This window comes from Apis dorsata, unplaced genomic scaffold (genome assembly GCF_000469605.1).
Source record: "Apis dorsata unplaced genomic scaffold, Apis dorsata 1.3 scaffold_197, whole genome shotgun sequence".
NCBI classification, from domain to species: domain Eukaryota; kingdom Metazoa; phylum Arthropoda; class Insecta; order Hymenoptera; family Apidae; genus Apis; species Apis dorsata.
Window position 1 is genome coordinate 131305 of NW_006263481.1, and position 19859 is coordinate 151163.

General features: G+C 34.5%; 3 protein-coding genes and 1 long non-coding RNA gene across 12 annotated transcripts in view; 2 read left to right on the forward strand and 2 right to left on the reverse strand.

Annotated features, from left to right (window-relative positions):
* Positions 1–1554, reverse strand: part of LOC102681813 (DNA polymerase delta catalytic subunit) — an 8674-nt gene extending 7120 nt beyond the window's left edge. For both annotated transcript variants that reach the window (XM_031510011.1, XM_006614787.2), the window contains exon 1: positions 1543–1554. The gene's annotated coding sequence lies outside the window, so the exon portion shown is untranslated. The remainder of the gene's footprint in view (positions 1–1542) is intronic.
* On the forward strand, positions 342–2580 carry LOC102681592 (leukocyte surface antigen CD53-like). The gene is made up of 6 exons (XM_006614786.2): positions 342–566; positions 838–1020; positions 1142–1312; positions 1412–1501; positions 2148–2267; positions 2336–2580. The coding sequence occupies exons 1-6, from the start codon at positions 342–344 to the stop codon at positions 2390–2392; spliced, it is 846 nt and encodes a 281-aa protein (XP_006614849.2). The 3' UTR covers positions 2393–2580.
* Positions 2581–4687: 2107 nt separating this feature from the next.
* The window catches only part of LOC102681021 (teneurin-a), a 401303-nt gene continuing 386131 nt past the window's right edge, over positions 4688–19859 (reverse strand). For 6 of the 7 annotated variants that reach the window (XM_006614782.2, XM_031510006.1, XM_006614781.2 and 3 more), the window contains 8 exons: positions 15921–16040; positions 14290–14474; positions 13764–13915; positions 13000–13658; positions 12642–12877; positions 9245–12567; positions 8970–9153; positions 4688–8739 (listed from right to left, as the gene is read on the reverse strand). In XM_006614782.2, the coding sequence (XP_006614845.1) occupies positions 7778–8739; positions 8970–9153; positions 9245–12567; positions 12642–12877; positions 13000–13658; positions 13764–13915; positions 14290–14474; positions 15921–16040 (5821 nt within the window). In that variant the 3' untranslated portion in view covers positions 4688–7777. The remainder of the gene's footprint in view (positions 8740–8969; positions 9154–9244; positions 12568–12641; positions 12878–12999; positions 13659–13763; positions 13916–14289; positions 14475–15920; positions 16041–19859) is intronic. The other variant, XM_006614780.2, reaches the window with a different exon arrangement.
* Positions 16478–17080, forward strand: LOC102680801. Of its 2 annotated transcripts, none has more exons than XR_421657.2 (2): positions 16478–16873; positions 16972–17080. It is a non-coding gene; the product is annotated as an uncharacterized LOC102680801 (long non-coding RNA). The 2 variants fall into 2 exon arrangements; XR_421656.2 differs by having other exon boundaries at positions 16978–17080.

Sequence of the window (19859 nt, forward strand, 5' to 3'; positions counted from 1 at the left end):
AAAAAATCACATTTATTATTAAAAAAAAATAACTATTAAAAAATTTTAAATATTCTAGTAAAAATATTCGAAATAAATAAAATTGCACATAATACATTTATATATAAATATTAAAAAGAATATCCATAAAATAAATTATTTTATTATATCATAAAATAAATAGTAATATAAATACAATAATGTAATTTGATTAAGTATAATTGTAACTTAGTTTATTAATAATATATTAAAATGTAATTTTAATTTTAATATTTAAATAACAAATTAAAATAACAAATTGTTATCATTTCTTAGTAATTTTTATTCACTTATTTTAACTACATTCTGATTATACCGTATCAATGAACTGGAATAAATTTTTTTCCCGTACATCAGACCAGAGAAATAATGAAAATGAAAATGAAACAGAAACGGATGATGATAAGGACGTCACTGATAGTAATGTAACTGGATCTACCGATAAATATTCACATTTTCTAGGAACACATTTTCAAAAATTTTCGCATAATGGCTTATTGCAACGATTTATTCAAGTGACTTTTTTGATAATTAATATTGTAACATTTGTAAGTAAATAGATTATTATAATATAATTAATAGTAAATTTTTAATATATTGATAAATGAATTTGTATTAAATATTTTTTTACTTAATTTATGAATTGCGTAAATATAATTTTAAGAAATCGTTTATTACAATAATTTTAATTTAATATTTTTTAGAATTTTTGAATAGAATTGATTATGTAAAAGTAAATATCCTTGAGAGAATATTTTTATTGATTTTTATATATTTATTTAAATAATTCTCACATAATTTTATATAAATTAATTAAAGCTTGCAGGTATTGTTGGCATTGTAACCTCTACATGGATTTTCACAGATAGTAGAATAATGTTAAGATTGATAGATCAACACTTTTTTATTACAATATTATTATTTATAAGTTTAATTGCTTCATTAGTATCATTATTGGGAATTCTTGGTTTACTTCGAAGAAGAAGAAAATTTTTGAACATTGTAGGTTTTGATAATAAATTAATAATTATAAGCTTGTTATATGTTCTTTCCTTCCGATACATTTAATATATTAAATGTTATTTAATTAAAAAAAGAGACTTAAAGAGTTATTTTATTACAGTATGGTATTTGTTATTCGATATTTCTATGCATTATATTTATCAGCGCCATAATGAGTTTTTGGATTTTCGAAAAAATTACCAAAAGAATTCAGGACGACATGAGCGCCGCCATCGAAAACTATCATTCCTCATCCTTGAGTAGAGAAGCTTGGGACAATACCCACAGATATGTAAGATCAGTTTCTTATACTTACCTCAAGATGTCTCTGAAAGATTTTAACTGGGCTTTCTTGTTTTAAAAATTAGTTCTTAAAAAAATTATATTTTAGTTAAAGTGTTGTGGAATAAAATCCGCAAAGGACTGGACCAAATATCGTGTTGATATTCCGAAGAGTTGTTGTCTTGGATCTATCGAAGAAGTAATTTTTTTTTGTTTATAAATAATTCCTTGAATACATACATTAATATTGATTTTCATATGAAATATCTGATATGAATATGACCCGTAATATATACAATTGATTTTAAAATTGAAAGATATTAAGAAAATATTTAATCAAATAAATTTTTTAATATTGTGCTAATAATATATATTTTCCTCCTATATTTGCAAAACTTAAATGATTTATCATACTTAATTATTAAAGGTCATAAAAAGTAGTCAGATAAACTTCAAACTATCTTATATCATTATTGATAATAATTATTGAAAAATTTTTTTGTTTTTCCACAAATTAATATAAATTATATATTTTTGAATTATATGAATTGACTTTACATACCCTTGACTTATTGTAGAATGTCTCTTAATGCGTTTTAACATAAAATATCATGTATCAGCCATGAAACATTTCTAATAATTATAATATTAATCTTTCCATATTAATATACGAATTACGAATTTTGCGTAATAGTTATCCACATGTCCAAATTTTTACATCAATATATTATTTACTGTTTGATAAGAATCATTTAACTTTAAACAACTTTAAGCTTAAAACAAAATTTGATATTTTTACTTTTCTTTCTCTTATTAAATTTACAAAAAAAAAAAATTGTTTATAGTGTTTACAAATGACGGAAGCGGTATCTTATAAATCAGGATGCCTGAAAAACGCTGTGTTATTACTCAAGTCTCATATGCACACGATTAGTATGTCCGTGCTGTTGATTTTTATAACTACAGTGAGTCGAACGATTCCTCATTGCGAATATAGACAGTTCAAAAACATTCAATTGACTTTTCATTTCAGTTAATGAGTTTTCTTCTCGCGCTCTGTATACTTGCTAAAATGAAGAAAGAAGACTGAAGTTCTAAATCAAAAACATCAGAACACACGCAAAACTATATTTTATTCGGAATGAGACGAAGGTGAACGAGGATCAATGTACTGTAGATGAGAGAATAACAAACTATAAAACGTTTTCCCGCTTTTATTATCATATATAGATCATATATTTTCTGAAAACACTTAATATATTGTACTTATGATAGTAATATTGTAATTGTTACTGGACATGCTGGTTGGGTTTTCGCGACACACGTGTACGACAACGGAATTTGTTTCGAAAAAAATTTCTTTTCTTTCTTTGTCTCTCTCTAATAAATGGAACCATCGATCGATGGATGGCAGTTCGAGATGGCAGTCGTTGAAAAATTTTTTTTCATCGCGCGATACGGATGAATATAATACGTTTATAAAAATTGTCTGACCATCGTTCGCTTTCATCCTCGAAAATGGGCTTTTTTTTTTTTTGTATTGCACGCCGAATTTACCGAAATTCACGAAATTGATCGTAATATTAATAACAGTAGGCAAAGTTATAACGAGAATAATCTCGCCGTTATATTATGCGACGCGAAATATTGACATCGTAATAATTCGTCGAACGCGATACAGAGTATATCTTTTGTCTTTGTCTCTCCCATCGTCATGGGTTACGCGAGCAGCACGTGTGCTTTGCACCTCTTATTTTTTTTAACCCACGAATTATCTCTTATCATAACCATGTACAGTAATCCCTGGATAACTGTCCTGTTTTTTTCATAAAAATTATATTCTTTATATTCTTTTTTATTAATTAAATTGCAAAAAGTAATAATTTCTCAGATTATCGACAGATTATCAAATCTAAATTCTTCAGCTTAATACTTATTTCTTTGGACTAAGCAATGAAAAAATGAATTGAAGAATATAAGAATTCAATATCATCATTACTTCTCTTATAAATAGGTATTTCAATATAATATTTAAAATTACATAATTAAAATAAACTCTATCTTATATCACTTACATAATTAAGTAATTATTTATTTCATATTATTTGAAATTTCTTTTGAAATTTATAATTTTTTTATATAAACTCTGGAATAAATTTTAATAAATTGATACAGATTCCATTCCTCATGAATTCGATTGACGGACGTTTAACCAGGTATTACTGTATACATATACATATAATACCTACTTACATACTTCTGTATCCGCATATGTGTTACGTGTACATGTGTTGAGACACATGCACCGGTCCTGATGTGTTTGGGTATGTGTGTGTACATGTATAGAGAGACATTGATCAGAGGACAGGGCTGTGGGCGCAATTTCCAGGCAAGTTCCATCCAATTACAGATATATTATATCATAGCAAACATCGTGACTATTTACAATAAATACAGTCGATTAGATTATATAAATAAAATATATCGTATCGTTAGTTTAGGTTTACAGCAACACGTGACAGTAAACAATTAGATCAGCGGCGAAGTAGCATAATCTACTTAGGGTAGTGGTCGTAGTAGCTGTAGCATGACTGATTGCGCATTCATTCTCCATCTTTCTCGCATACGTTTCTTTCACGCATACATTCTCTCCAATTTTTCTTTCATTCTTCTCTCTCTCTCTCTCTCTCTCTCTCTCGAATGAAATCATTTCATATACTCAAATTTCTGTACTCTTCCTGACTTCGTCATTTTTAATATAATCCAAGGACGAAGTTCACTTTGTGAGAATCGAGTACACCTCATGTGGTCCGACGGATTCAGCTAGCTCGGCCATAACTATTTAATAAAGACATTTTGCGATCATTTCCCATTACAATCTCTGTCTTTGCATCGTAGTGATAATTAATGCGATAATAATAATAATGATGACGATCATATTTCGTTCGAGCTTTTTCTACCCCGTTAATTCCAGAAGTATTTATATTTATATATATATATATATATATATTTTTATATGTATATTTATATATTTATATTTATACTCGTATTTATAAATATGCTCGCGCGTTAACTCCGCAGTCGAAAACTTTGGAGTACATATTCATTTATCTTTTCTTTTTTTTTTTTTTTTTTTTTTTTTTTCTCTTATAGAAAGTCTTTTTTAGTGAAACGAGACGAAACTTCACGGAAGTTAAGAGAGCGAATCTGTTCACTTGTTTTTTTTTTTTTTTTTTTTTTTTTTCTTTTTTTCTCTTATAGAAAGTCTTTTTTAGTGAAACGAGACGAAACTTCACGGAAGTTAAGAGAGCGAATCTGTTCACTTGTTTTTTTTTTTTTTCTTTTTTTCATTTCATTTCATATTTCTTTTTTTTTTCTTTTTCACTTTTTTGATACTAATTTCAGATACTCGAACAGTTTTTTAATTGAGTTCTCGCGACCCTGCACGTTGAATCCGCCTTTTGAAACGCCGATCAACTTGCGTCGACCTAATCCGTTTTAATAATTTGACACTCGATACTTCTACTTCTTCAGTCATTTTGAAAAATAGTTAATTTTTTGAACGCCATTGCCGATTCAACGATTATACACGGTATATATAGATTATACGAATGAATTGGGGTGGAGGGAATCGGAAGGGTAGGGACAAGGATCAAGTGTGGAATTTTTAAAAATCCACAAAATACAAGCTGTAGTTCGATCACCAATTATCTCAGGGTCCATTATCGTGTGAATATAATTGATCCTTCCGCTATATGGTCGGAGGAAAATTGAAGGAAGATATAAAAAACGGTAATTATAGGTTATGTACAATATCGAACGCGCAAAAATATTTTTTTTAACATATTTAAAAAATTACACGCATAGAAAAAAAAAAAAAGAAAATTGAAAGAAGATATTCAATTTTAATCTCATTAAGACACGAGAGCTCGTTTGGACCACAGAGTTTGAAGAATTTTTGGTGTTTCAATGCAGCTCTAAATACTTGCTCGAGTCAAAAATATGTTACGAAGCTTTCCTATATAATCTCTTTTTTCTTTTTTCTCTTTCTCTTTGTTTTATATATTTATATATTTTGTATTTTTTTTTTTTTTGTCTTTGTTTATACATTCAGCGTGTAAGGAAATTTTTTTTTTAAAATGTTTTTTTTAATCGTTTTCTCATTTATTCAGACGATAATGTCCTATCTATATCCATTTTAAGAACGGCGCCGTCTAAAGCCATATCCATAAAATATTTGATGATAAATGTTCAAAGAAACTGGGACAAATTGCAAGATCGAAGAGATCGAGAAAAAGAACTGCGGAAAAGATTTAGATACAGTTGGAACGGAACAAAGAATCGTGACACGTGACTTAAGAAAGGACGGAGTGGGGATAAAAAGGGCGGGGCTCAGATAAATTCGGACGCTATACATGTGGAGCAGGCAGTAAGTTGCTAATCAAGGGCAATTGTTTTAAAGGTAAGGATTTTAGCGGAAATTGGTGCTAAATAATATTTTTACATAGATGTACCTATATGGCGTTCAGTATACAACATAAAATCGATCGATGCTGTCGAGCATTAAATTTAGATATACACACTTAGTACTCGGCGAAGAAACATAGTTAACGTTCCATTATTCGTATCCAGCAAGCACAAATATGCAATAATATCTCATGTATACGTATTATTACCGATAATGGAGTTTATCCTCTGTCTATCTCACTTTCTCTTTCTCTCCCACACACATTTTCCACATTTTCACACTTTCTTTCATTTTCAATTATAATTTAAACAGACTGATATTAATTGGAACTCCCGACATTTCCTTCTGCTCAATTCATTCTAATTGCAGAAAACGAAACGACGATAGATCTTTATTTTATTGTATTTTTATTGATCATTCGTTCACGATGATAATTCTCTCTCTCTCTTTCTCTCTCTCTCTTTCTCTCTTTCTCTCTCTCTCTCTCTCTCTCCCTTTTGAACAACAAATCATACGCGACGCGACATCAATTCTCGAGGAAATGGTCGCTAGCGCTAAGTAGGGGAAGTGGGTAGGATACATCCATCGTTAAAAATACCTTAGCCACGCTATGCAGTGTACGTGTGTGTGTGAATCGTGTGTCGTGTACATCGACATTCTTTTAATTAGTCACGCTCATTGTCGAATTGTTGCACCGATTTAATTTCTTTCTTTGCATGGAAAAGCACCACTTTTATAATACACCTTAAACACATCGCCATTTTCTCCTTTTTCTTTTTTTTCTTTTTTTTTTGCCCCATCGACCATCTAAATTCGGAATATCGATTCGAAACGTGCGTTACGTTAATCACCTGTCTCGATCGAACCACTTACTTCGCCATTATCTCGCGTTCTTGCAATGTTTCATCGACACTTTGGACGCTGATCAATCGTTATGCATAGCGACGGACTTCTTTTACTTGATTTTCCTCAGCATTTTACAGGGCCATTCATTGTCGAGAATACACGTGCGCATGTTCCTTCCACTTTTATTTTGCGATCCGTACATAGGTTATGTTCGTCGTATGTATCTTATCTCGACAGAATCGTCTTTTTCGTTAATTTTTTCTATTTTATTTTATTTTATTTTTTTTTTCATTACCTAAGTACCAACTAAGGTATCGCGTGTGTAGACAGATAGATGGATACGCAAAGTTTATTTCTTCGCGTGATAAATCGACGATCGCGCTTCGTATGCTTATCTTATTGGAAAAAGTTTATATGTCAATGTAAAGCTATATATTGACTAGTTTCTCTCACTCGATTCGCTCGAACGACGAATGGCCTTCTGCTTTCTGCCTTCGTTTTTCGTCATTTTTCTCTCATCCAACGATTCGTAGTGATTCGTTTCGAGTTAACGATAGTGAACGCGCATAATATTCGCGATTCCACGATCGTCTTCGTTAAGGAAGTCTTTCTTATCTCGCGAAGAAGGAAACAACGAAATGGTGACGACCTCTTCCGTCGTTTTCTTTCTAACTCCGTTGCAAGAACGAAAGGCTTCCTAACGAATTAATAACGAATTTCCCTAATATGGCCGACGATGATAATATACTATATCAGTCCGCAAGAGTCGCGAGTTATGGCAATACGGTCGTGCGCCGGAGGCAAAAATTTTCTCCGAGATGCTTACACACTACACCCTAAATCGCGATACAATATATAATCGATATAACGTTAAATGTTTTTGGCATCTTCGAAATACACAAATAGACTTTGGTATAAAACTTTTTTTTTTTTTTTTTTTTGTTTCTTTTGATAGTGTTCGGTAGTGTTCCATACGAAGGACTGCCGACTTGCTGCGGCTCAATCTTATTTCTTTCTTTCTTTCTTTTTTTTTTCCAACCTCTTCTTATTCGTTCAGTCGTTCGTTTGGAAATTCCTTCAACGATTGGACAATTCTCCCGGCAGAACAGAATGTATTAGGGAGAGGAGGACTCCCTGGTTTAGAACGGTAACCTAATGAGATTAGCAGATTTTGTCCAACCACCAAAGTTTACAAGTGGGGGCACCTCTCCTCCTACGCCGTTTTTTGCTAGACGGATCCACAGCCTTCTTTGTAAATCGGATGTTGTACGGGTCTTCCGCGAGTTCTGGATACAACTGTGCATCGTGGATGTATTCACCCTCGTAATTCGACGCGGATCCAGATTTCAGAATCTCGTCTTGCTCGGCCACCATCCATTCGATAGCCGTTGGCGTGTTGGCTTTTAGCGCCTCACGTTCCCTGTGCCAGGCTTTGCGAATAGCTGTCGCCTTGGCGTGATGGAGCAGTCTTTGTTTCTCTTTCTCGGCAGTCGTGCCGTAACGCAAATTCACAATATAACTGGAGCCGTGGATCTTCACGTCTATCAATGAACTACTTCCACTTCCGTTTTCGTTTTCGTGAAATGTTGTATTGACTTGGCCACCTAAACGTTTCAACTGACCACGATCTTCACTAGCTCGCCACGTTTCTTCCTTCACGAAATAAAATGCGTCCTGTTGCGCACTGTGCACCACAAACGTGAAAGGTAGAAAGTACGAACGGTTAAATACCGATGTGAACACATCGCCATAGATGGCGTTCGCGGTTGGCACGCTGGACACTACTGCTTGACCATCCGCAGTCCTCGATACTAAAATTCCTTTTCCAAATGGAGGATCCGAGGCTGCACCCAAACGGCTGGGTATCAAGTCGCTGGTGTCCTTTTTAAGGGCTGAACGAGGCGGTGCTGACAAACTGACGGCATCTCCGGAATGCCTTTGTGCGATATAGGCTAGAAATCCCGATTGAACACCGAGGTTCCTGGTTCTTTTCTTCTTTCCAAATATGGAAGTGCCTGGACTCAAAGCTGGAGGGACGAGGCTATCTGGCAGTTCGTCGGGGAAAAGTTGAGGTGCGAGAGTCTTCAAATCGTATCCAAGAAGCGACATCCATGATATGTGATCTGAAAATAAGATGCAATAAGTAAATAGTCAAATACTTATACTTTTTTTAAACAAAAAATTTTAAATAAAATTTTAAATAAAATAAAATTAAATAGTATTTATTGATATTCGTATTTTAATTAATTGTTAATTTGTTAATCGTATAAGTATTATTAATATGAATGTAAATTAATTTAGTAATTTATTATTTTTAACGAAGATATTTTAATTATTTGCTAATAAAACTTACCAGTTGGTTGATTTGGTCGGTCCGTGTGCCTAACATCAATAGGATCATTCCCATTGAATCTATATAAATGCAGATGTGTTGGTGTGTCTACTCTATCGAGAACATTTTCCCACAAGGGAGACATCCATTGACCTATCAGTGGATCATAAACTTTACCGTTTGGCATATGCACTAATGACGTTACCTAAATTAAAAAAAAAAAAAAGAATTTAAAGAAACGAACATACCAATCAAAATTATAATTAACAACGTCATTATGATTAAATTTAATTCACCTGATCTAGCAAACCTCCGCAAAAATCAACAGGCAGATATAAATAAGGATTCGAGTCGTAAACAATATGTCCATAAGGCGATCTCATAATTTCTCTGATACCTTCGCCATATTGGCTGAAAATCATGATTGGAGTTCCACACTGATCAGTGGCGATATAATATTTGTGCCGATAAACTTGAGCATAAATCAAATGTCCTCTATCGTCGTACACTAACGACATTAATTTTCCATCCCTTGGACTGTAAATTTGACTTACTTCGTGAGGACGTTTTTGGTTGTTATAAAAGAACTGAGTGACGTTTCCATAATTATCCTTTCTCGTAGCCAAACGATCCAGATGATCGTAATAATAACGAACATCAAAGCGTCCACGTTTGGTAGCACGAACCAAAAGCCCTTTAGCATTATAGTTAAATCTTTCTTCTCTAGCATTTTGCACCACCAAACCTCTGTTGTCATATTTATACAATCCTTCACCGAATTTCACAATCCTATCCATACTGTTGTATTCCATAGGTATAGTGTTCCCACGATACGTCAATGACAACATGTTCCCATTCGCATCGTATTTAAATCCCCATGGCTCTTGAGCTTCGACCCCGGTCAATTGGCCGTCACAATCCCAGGTGTAATTTTTCACGTTGGTATAAGTATTGACAGCAACGTTGCGTGTATAAGTCCTAGTCTGATTAATACGACCACGAGTATCATGTGTAAATTCCATTCTGAAAACCTCTAATTGATGAATTGTCAATGTCACTTGTGTCTCTAAAAATCTGTCATCCGTAATTCTCGAGAACAGTGCAGTTCCATCGAACACGGTGGTCTCGTTGGGCTGAGGTCTAGTTACTTTGAATTGTCCAATTTGTTCCAGCATACCTGTTTTGGGACTGTATGCTATAGTGTGAGTTGGAAGAGTCTGACCACCGATTCTACCTTGAACATTTACCAATCTGAAGTTTGAATCATAGTCGAACGTAAACTTTGCATTGCTAAGTCCAGTCTTTGCACCGAAATCTATGCGTTCTTCCACCAATAGACCGGCGCTATATTGATAATCCCATTTGTACTCTACGTCTTTTTCAGAATGAATCACTTCCGAAGGCAAACCGCTTTCTGTATATCTAATTTCACTCTTTCCATCACCGTGAACGACTTCAGCAAGTTGTCCTGAAGTGTGGTACCTGTACACGATACGAGCTCCGTCACCAGGGAACACAGTTTGTAACAAGTTTCCGTCGTGACTGTAGTGTTGGAGGTAGGCTCTGCTGCTGCCCGGTGGAGTGTAGGTCACTCTGAGAAAACCTAGAGAAGTTTGACACGAGAACGAGTGTTTAGTTCCTGATGGGAGGATGATGTGACGTAGTCCACCATCATCGTCATATTGTAAAGTGAAATGTCTGTCGCTGGCCAGAGTAATGTTGGATAACACATTGAAATCATTGTAGGTATATCGTTTAGTTCCATCCTGACTACTAGTGACCTCTGATAATTGTCCATGGCGATCGTATCCGTAAGATTCATCGGATGGGCCCCACTTCCAACTTTCTATTCGATTGAATCTATCATACGTGATTGTGAGATTGTAACCTTGTTCATGCGGTTGCCAAGTCAGGGGTAAGCCAGCAGGATCGAAGGTAACAGTGAGCAGTGGATTTCTAGCTTTATCGTAGAAAGTTTCTCGCCTGAAAGCTTGTTCGAATTCTACCCCAATAACGCGTGTATCGTTCACCCAAATCTCTCTGTTTAATGTCTGTTGAAAGTGGCTAACATCGCCGACTAGGTTGTACGTGGTTGTCATAGTGTTGGTTAATTCACCAAGAGACATCAACTGATAACTCCACATTGGCAACATTTCAGCCTCGACTGGTAATGCAGCCTCTAGAAGAGGATGTTTTGTAGTAGCTGCGCTTAGCACTCTACCACCACCTGGAAGGAGAACCTCTAAACTGCTATTAGTGAAAGCGATCGCTCTCTTGATTTTGGTGCCATCGATAATCGTTAACATCTTTGATCTCTCATTTTTCATTTTAAATTCTACGATCCTCTGCTTGTCTCCCTTTGACAAAGCTTGAAGAGGGGCTGACACTTTGACCAGTAGACCTTCGTCGTCGGATAGATCAGAGAATAGCTTCAATTTTTCACCAGTAGGTAGAATGACATCAGTAACACGACCCAAGTTATCATAATTGTAGATGTACGTTTCACCACCCCCTGATCTGCTTGTCAGTAATCCAGTTGAACCATCATAGGCAAGTGCAATTTCAGCTCTTCCTCGTTCAGAGAGTTTTTCCAAGAAGCCAACTGCGGAAATCTTTAATTCAGATTTATGATCTTGTGTATTCTCTATAGAACTGACCACACTGCTGTAATCCCTCAAGAATTGAATCTTATTTCCAGCACTATCCGTCACGGTTGATAATTTTCCAAAGCTTGTGTTTTTGCTATACAAGAACGAATAACGAGTCTTGCCAGATGTTAAATCCTTCGTGGAGATGTGTTGACCGTAACGATTGAATACGTATACCTCGTTCGATGGTGGGAAAGGAATATGGAATTCCCCACTTTCATCATGATTTGGAAGATAGGGTTGCAGAGCTAAAATGTGCAGACTACCTTGATCAGCCACGTGAAGGACGCCATCTGGTGACACAGCCAGAGCAGAAATGGCTGTGAATTTGGCATTCGATGACAACAAAGTTTCTGTACTACTGGTGTCATCAGTGCATGCGCAACTTTCCAGATCTTTACTGCTTGGAGTAGTATTATTACATTCACACTGACCACGCAATCTTTCTTGTTGCTGTCCAGCAAAATGAGACATTTTCCCAGAGCTATCTACAATTTTGATAGAATTCACTCTGTGTGAATCGCTTTCTGCTATGTACAGTTCACCAGTTGGACTGAAACTAACGGCAAGTACAGAACCGAGTACTTCATCAGACTTCTTTTGACTCGTGGTTGTCGTCGAATTTACTTTTTTTAGATCATTGTCGTTGCTGTTTCCATTGCTATTGGTGTTACTGGTGCAATGGAGCGGCGTTCCAGCTACTACGCGAACTTTTAAATCGCTTGTAAGTTTCAAAACGAGCCTGTCATCGATGAAATGAAGAGATCCATCCAGAGGGCTTAAGGTCAATCCAGTTGGCCATTGTAATTGGGCTTGATGAGCAGGTATAGCACCGACGCATGGAGCTGGGGACCAGTGATTGTGGTGTCCGTGGTGTCCAACTAATGTGTGAATAATTCCATGAGGATCTACAGCGCGTATATTTCTTCCATCGGCGATGTACATAGTCTTATCGGCGGCAATGGCGATTCCTGTTAATACAAAGTAAATAACAGTGATAATATAATGTTAAGGAATTAGTTTATTAAATTATATGAAAATGTACCTTTTGGATGAGCCAATTTGGCGCGAATAGCTGGTCCTTCATCGCCACAATGACTTTCGTCACCAGGAATACATCTTTCTCCACTTCCAACTATAGGCTCGATGTTGATACTGGGATGTTCCACATCTTTTAGAGACAAAGCTCTCAATATTTGATGTTTTTCAGGATCACTGATGTATAAATGGCCATCCGCAGGGGAAACGCAGAGATAATAAGCATAAGCCACTTGAGTTGCACTGAAAATATATGTTTCTCATTATTCAGAAATCTAAATTTATATGTATATGTACAAACTAAAACATTTATAATTAGATAAACTATCTTTATATTCCATATTTCAATATGGCTTCTAACTCACCTTAGTGTCAAAACAGTGTATACTTCCCCTTCAGGTGTAATCCTGCGTACCAGATTGAAATCGCCAACATAGATGCTTCCATCTGGGCCACTAGTGAGCGCCACTGGTGTTAATAACCTAACGTCTTTAGCCAAACCATCGCAATCTTGACACACCAAGCTTCTTTGCAGTCCAGTGCCCATCACCACTTTTACCGTGCGAGGATACTGCTTGAAATGCAAAGTGGTACCATCTCCTTTCTGAAGTATTCCTTCGTGGAAGTTGTAGTGATGGTGAATGTCCAATCCCCAGCCTCCAATATCCGAAATATCGACGTCGAAACCTTGCAACATGGCTGTCTGCGTTTCCCAAATCACCGCTGGACAAGTGGAGTGTTGATAGCCTATTGAGATCCTTGCCTGTGCCACACCGTACACCTTCTGTTTGTAAACGTTCCTCTTGTTCCAAGCAAACGTGTGCGTCAAATTTGGGTCTGCTTCATAGGTCTTCGCGTGCAATGACCCCTCAATTTCAACGTGCACGTGCACGTGTGTCAGTGACTTTGGGATGAACGGTCCAGTCAATTGCATTCTAACAGTCGATAAATAGCCGGCCGCCTGGCTACTCTGATACATCAAATGCAAATTCGAGCCTGGAATGGCAATGCTTTCTTGGACGATCTGCAAGAAAAAAGAAACAAAGAAAGATTCAGAAATTTAATTTCAATAATGGTTTCGATATGATAAAAAATTAATAGAAATTTTATGAAAAAGAAAAATATATACCTGACTTTCGGCGAATACCAAACTTTTGCCCGGAAGACCTCCCACCTTCTCTGGCATCCAAGTACTGACGATGATTGGCCTCAGTAATTCGTGATCATGCTCCAAGCATGGACCGTGCTCGCTAAATAGTCCCATCGATATCCCTGGGAAGCCTATTATATTGTATGCCATAAATGATAAGGAACTTAAAAACATAAAACACTTAAGGACGGAACAAAGACGGCACACATGATCAGCAATGGGTCCTTTATGAATTCCTCTTTGCATGTTGAAAGACAATGATGAAGCAATAAACAATTAACATATATTTTATCCAAAATAAAAAATAGAAATTAAAAAATAAATAAAAAAATAAAATAAAAAAAATGAAAAATGAAAAACAAAATAGTTATTCAATGTTTTAAATGTGAAACATATTGGACCATTGTTTATTTTAATTTCAATTGATTTCGCAACACGATAAAATGTGAAAAAAGACAAAAAACTTAAAAAAAGATAATAATAATAATAAAGAATTCGTACTTACCAACAGCTGGACTGGGTGGTTGGTTGGATTTAGGAGATTCGTCTTCCTCGTTGAGAGTCATCACTACAGGTGGCAGGACCACTATTTGATTCCATGGCACGAACACCGTCCTCGTGAGGGGTTTAAAGGGGCTACGTTGAAATTGAAGCGTCACCGCACCACCACCGTTCACTAACACATCGAACCTGGTCAAAATACGAAAATATATTTCAAATTATAGTTTTCAATATTATAATAAATTATAAATTAATAATTAATTAATAATAATAGTAATAATAAATTACGGTCAATCGATAAAAGATATGTATTTATTTGATTTTCTTAATCATTTAAAAATTTCAATTGCAAAAAATTATGATTCTTGATATAAAATTTTTTATAAATGTGTTCAAAAATTGACATTAATATTTTTAATTATATATTGCATAAAGATTAATTTCAAAATGTTCTTTATCGCTATTGAAAAATCTCACCTATTAAATTAAAATTTAAAAAAATTACGAAAAATTCGAATTATACAAATACATCGTTATTCAATTTCAAGGAAACATTCCAATAAATAGTTCCCTACGCATCCTCACAATTCTCTCTTTCATTTTATCGTGCGTTCTTGTCACGTAGCGACATCAACAGGCGACAAATTGAACTAAGCCGTAAGGTCCAGTCCCCAGAAACTTTTGCCTGGACATGTTTGAAATCCGATTTGAAAGTTTCTTGTCGCGTTACAAACACATGAATCGTGGAACCGTTTCACGAATAGGATACAATATAAGCCGTATTCGCAATCAAACAGTGACAAATCGCGTATTTATCAGGGAATCTGGCCGCAATAACTGCCAATCTATCATGGCCCCGTATTCATTAACCCGTGAATACAACGAGAGAGTTCTATCTCAAACTTCCGTTTGGGATTATGTGAAACGAATGCGAGAGAGAGAGAGATAGAGAATGAAAATGAAACAAAAATAGGAAATATATATATATATATATATATATAGAAACGGAAATGTTATCGTGAGCTTATATACCAATATATGCATATTCTCTCTCACGTTTGCAATTCAGTATATTATGGTAAAATTTTGCTGGTGATCCGACAAAAGAGGGAAGAAGGGATAGACATAGGTCAGACTAATCACGCAGGTTTGCACGGAGTAATTAGGAAGCTTTCGACATCATTAGCTCGAGCTTTGATGTGGTTTACAGGGCCAACTCCTCCGGCTCCGTGTTTCAGGATTATCCTCGCCAGGATTACTATATACCTGTTTGATATAGGTGTTTCATCATCTCCCCACACCCCTACCAGATCTCCCACAACCTTCATTACAATGCATCCTTGATCCTATTACGAAGGGCGTCCAAGCTGGCATACACATTCATCAAGGACAAATACTAATATCACACCATATGTTTATGTGTTTATCATTGATACGAGTGTTTGTACACGTTTTTGTTTTCTTAAGAGAAAAAGAGGATATTTATTTCAGTTTATGATTATGATTGTATCAAAGAAAATAAATTCGCATTTTAAATGGATATACGTATATCAGGATAATTTCATCTATAGTTTCTATTTTTATTCACGTATCATATTCAAAATGATATACAGTAAAATCATAAAATCAACTCACCATCCATCAGCTCTAGTTAATGTGAATCCAAAGCGGGGGTCTCTGTCCACGGATACCCTGATGCCTACTATTCCAATTCCTTGTTCGGTTACAACTTGGCCTCGCATCACCGCAACTCGACTGTTACAAATCAAAAATATATCGAAGTCTTTTGAAATTGGATCGTATCGTTGATCCGTTGAACCGCGAAATGCTGATCTAAAATCCTTTCAAATCATATTATGATCGATATAACAATTAACAATAAAAAAAATTTAATTACGTATCACTTCGAATTATTTAAGAGAAAAAAGATCGGGTGAGAGAATACATATCGACAAATTCTACAAATTTTTAAATAATGATAAAAATTATATGAGTAAAAAATTAATTAAATAAAAAGAAAATTGTCGAATTTAGTAAAATTTTAATCGTACAATTCATGTATCGTAAGATACAGTCTTTGAGAGCGTGAACAATCGTTTCTGTCCATCAAATCAGCTTCCGCGGTCAACGGTTCAATGCGATCCAATATTCTCACATCGCTGCCAATACAATCCGCAATTCCATTCGAGTCGGCATTTACCGGCCGCGTTGACTCGAACAAGGGCAGTTAATGGTTTTGGTCGTATCTAGAAGCGATACAAATTGATTTTACAAACGAAACAATGCGTGGCGCCATGTGTTCGCGCTGGGCCAGATGTCGCCATAGTCGGTTTCTTGATCAACTAGGTTAGTTGTCGCGTATCGTATTGGCAACGACGCGGAACATTTTCTTTCAGTCACATTCACTTTCTTGCAATTTGCGTGATATTTAATCATGGTTGCATTCTTTTAAAGGTTTTGTTCATTTTTTTTGGCTTGATTGTGGGTAGTTGATTTTTTTGTAAAGTATCGAGCAGATTGTCAATTCGGGAGCAAAAAAGAACACGATCGTCCTGAGGCAGGTAATAATAATAATAAATAAATAAAAGGTGGGTGGTAAATTTTCGTGAAAATAGAACTGCATGCATATATAATCATGTATAAATAGATACTTAATAAAGGCAATGAAAAATTTATACGTAATAAGTTTTAGGGCTTGGATTATCTGCGGTATATAAAAGTTGGAGTATGTTGAAGCTGAATATTTTAAGCGATTTGTGTATAGTGCTGAATATAATGAGATTGATGTAGGTAGGTAAGATAATAACAATAATAATGATGATGATGATAATAATAATATAATATATAGAAAATATGCCGTGTATCAAGCATATGTACGCAGCTTGTTATATCAGATACCGCTTAATGGATTATATGTTTACAAATAAAGATATTGTATATGAAAATATTGATTTTTAATTATCTTCTTATATATACTTGTTGAAAATAAAAATTTAAATAAAAGATTGAGAAAACATATTATTTTGCAAATTATATTTGAACAATATGAATTATAATTTAAAAGTTGAAATGAATTCAAAAATTCGCGGCGTTCCATGTGCCAACCTAACTTAATATTTGACATGTTCAATTTACTCGCAACAAACAAGATTTATAAAGCATAGCTGTCGAGAAACAGTATAAAAAATATTCCCTGAAATTCGATAACAAATATAAATCGTGTATCATATCATAACGTCAGTGTTTAATTATTTTTAAAATATATTGCTTATATCTATAGAATATTAAGAAAATAAAGAAACGAATATATCTAATATCATATATTTAATAAAATTTCCACATCTGAAAAGATTCTTTTTTATATATATAGAATAAAACCATAAAGATATTGAAATATTTATATCTATATTTGTCAGTTTCTTAATTAAGAAATAAGTTCTAATAAATTAGGAAACAGAGTTATAATTCAAAGTTATACATATTTCAAATTATTCTTACATAATAAAAAAACATTTTTCCTTTATCATTTTAGCAAATATCAAATATCAAAGTATGGTAGAACACATACAACAAGCTGCATAGATGCATTTGATATTTGTATATATATATATATATTCATTTGTCCCTAAGGAATTGCGTATGGGGTCATGATTCGTTCTTGGAGGATCCATATATTCCCCCATGAGAATTAAAAGTCAGACGATATCCAATGGACAAACGATCGTGTCGTCGTTCTGGAGAACGATCAAAGCCGTGTATAATTCCGGCTACGCGCACCATGCCACCGTTCTCGTTCCTTCGGCGACTTGGGGATCAAACATTACCTGGGTGCTGATCCTCCAAGTACGAGCATAGCAAGGTGGCAGGCACAGTCGTCACTACTGGTAAAAAAAAAAAAAAAAAAAAAAAAAAAAAAAAGAAAACAAAGAAAAAAAGAATCTGAAATCATAGTGAATCGTATATAAAAGGAAACGTAAAACAATTCGAATCGAATTGAAAAAATAAATCGAAAAGAAGAGAGAAATGGATATATATATATATTTTTTATCTATATATATATATATATATATGTAGATCAATCTCGAACACACCGACATCTGGTGGCGAGCGCGTATGCAAGACTGAATAACGGAAAAACAAAGAAAAATAGTAAAGAAAAAAAAAAAATAAAAATATGGACGGTCTCGCGACAGAAAGATCAGCGCGATACAGCGACGCAATGCCGAATTCTGTCTCTCTTTACTTGGATTTTTTTCATTCTTATTGCTCTGTCAGCGATACGATGTTTATTTTCTATTTTATCGCGCCATATTTCTTTTCCTCCCGCGCGCGCGACATTCAAACGTATCAAACGACTTTCCTCTTTTCTGCCTTCTCTTTTTTCATCTTCTCATTATTTTGGAAAACTTTTTTTTCCTTTATTATTTATTTTAGATACTTCGTTCGTTTCCTGTTCAAGAATATAATAATGAATGAACAATTTAAATCAGAAATGATTTCATTTTCTCTTTTTTTTCTTTCATTTTCTTTCTCTTTTCAAAAATTTAACTCACGAAATTAATCCACCAATATTAAATTGAAAAGAAATCTTTTGCAGTCTTCTGATTTATGAGAAATTATTACTGGCTTTAGCATGAACCACGGACGGATAAGGACGAATCGATTTTTCTCCAAAAGAGGGTTTCTGTCGTGTTCTGTTATGAGATTATAACTTTCGGTGGGTTAGATAGCACGGATCGGTTAAAGACAGACACAGGGCTTTGGTGTAACGGGGTTATTGGCACATTGTAGACAGGTGATAACAGACGTAGACAAGGGACAAGGGAGGGATTGGTCGTTCAGGTCCTTCGTATCATATCGTATCATGTATCATAAAGCTGTGTATTGAACGGTTCCGATTTCGTAATTATTGCCGATCCGTCGATTCGGAACAATACATTATAACTTGTTTTTTTTTTTTTTTTTTTTTTTTCCTCATTCTCATTTTCATCGTCATCGTTTTACATTTGATTTTATTTTATATACCACGATTATCAGATCTCTTCCACCGCTTGTGTACAAATATCTATTATGAATATAAATATAAATGTTATATGATGATGTATATTTTATATTATTAGGTTAATAATCGACAAACGACGGAAAGGAACAATTGAACAAAAAAATGGAACGCAAGAATATATATGTTTTTGACGCAAGAGGCGCGCAATAAAGTCAGCGTTCGTGTATAAGATGCTAGGGGGCAAAAAGTCACTAGAGACAAATTCGACAAGGGCTTATGAAATACACAACGTACATAAAAAAGTGCAAGCCTGGCAACACAAAAAACAACACAAGACCAGACAGGATATTGTTACGTAAAAAATGACACGATTCTCAAACATACTATTACTTGGTTTATGACCGGTTACGTTATATATCAGGATAATCGTAGTAATAATAGCTAAGAACTCAGCGCTAAACAGGACAAGATGACAATACATAAACAGAACAATAGAGAAAGAACGGAATGGAACAGAACAGAGAGAGAGAAAGAGAGAGACAGAGAGAGAGAGAGAGAGAGAGAGAGAGAGA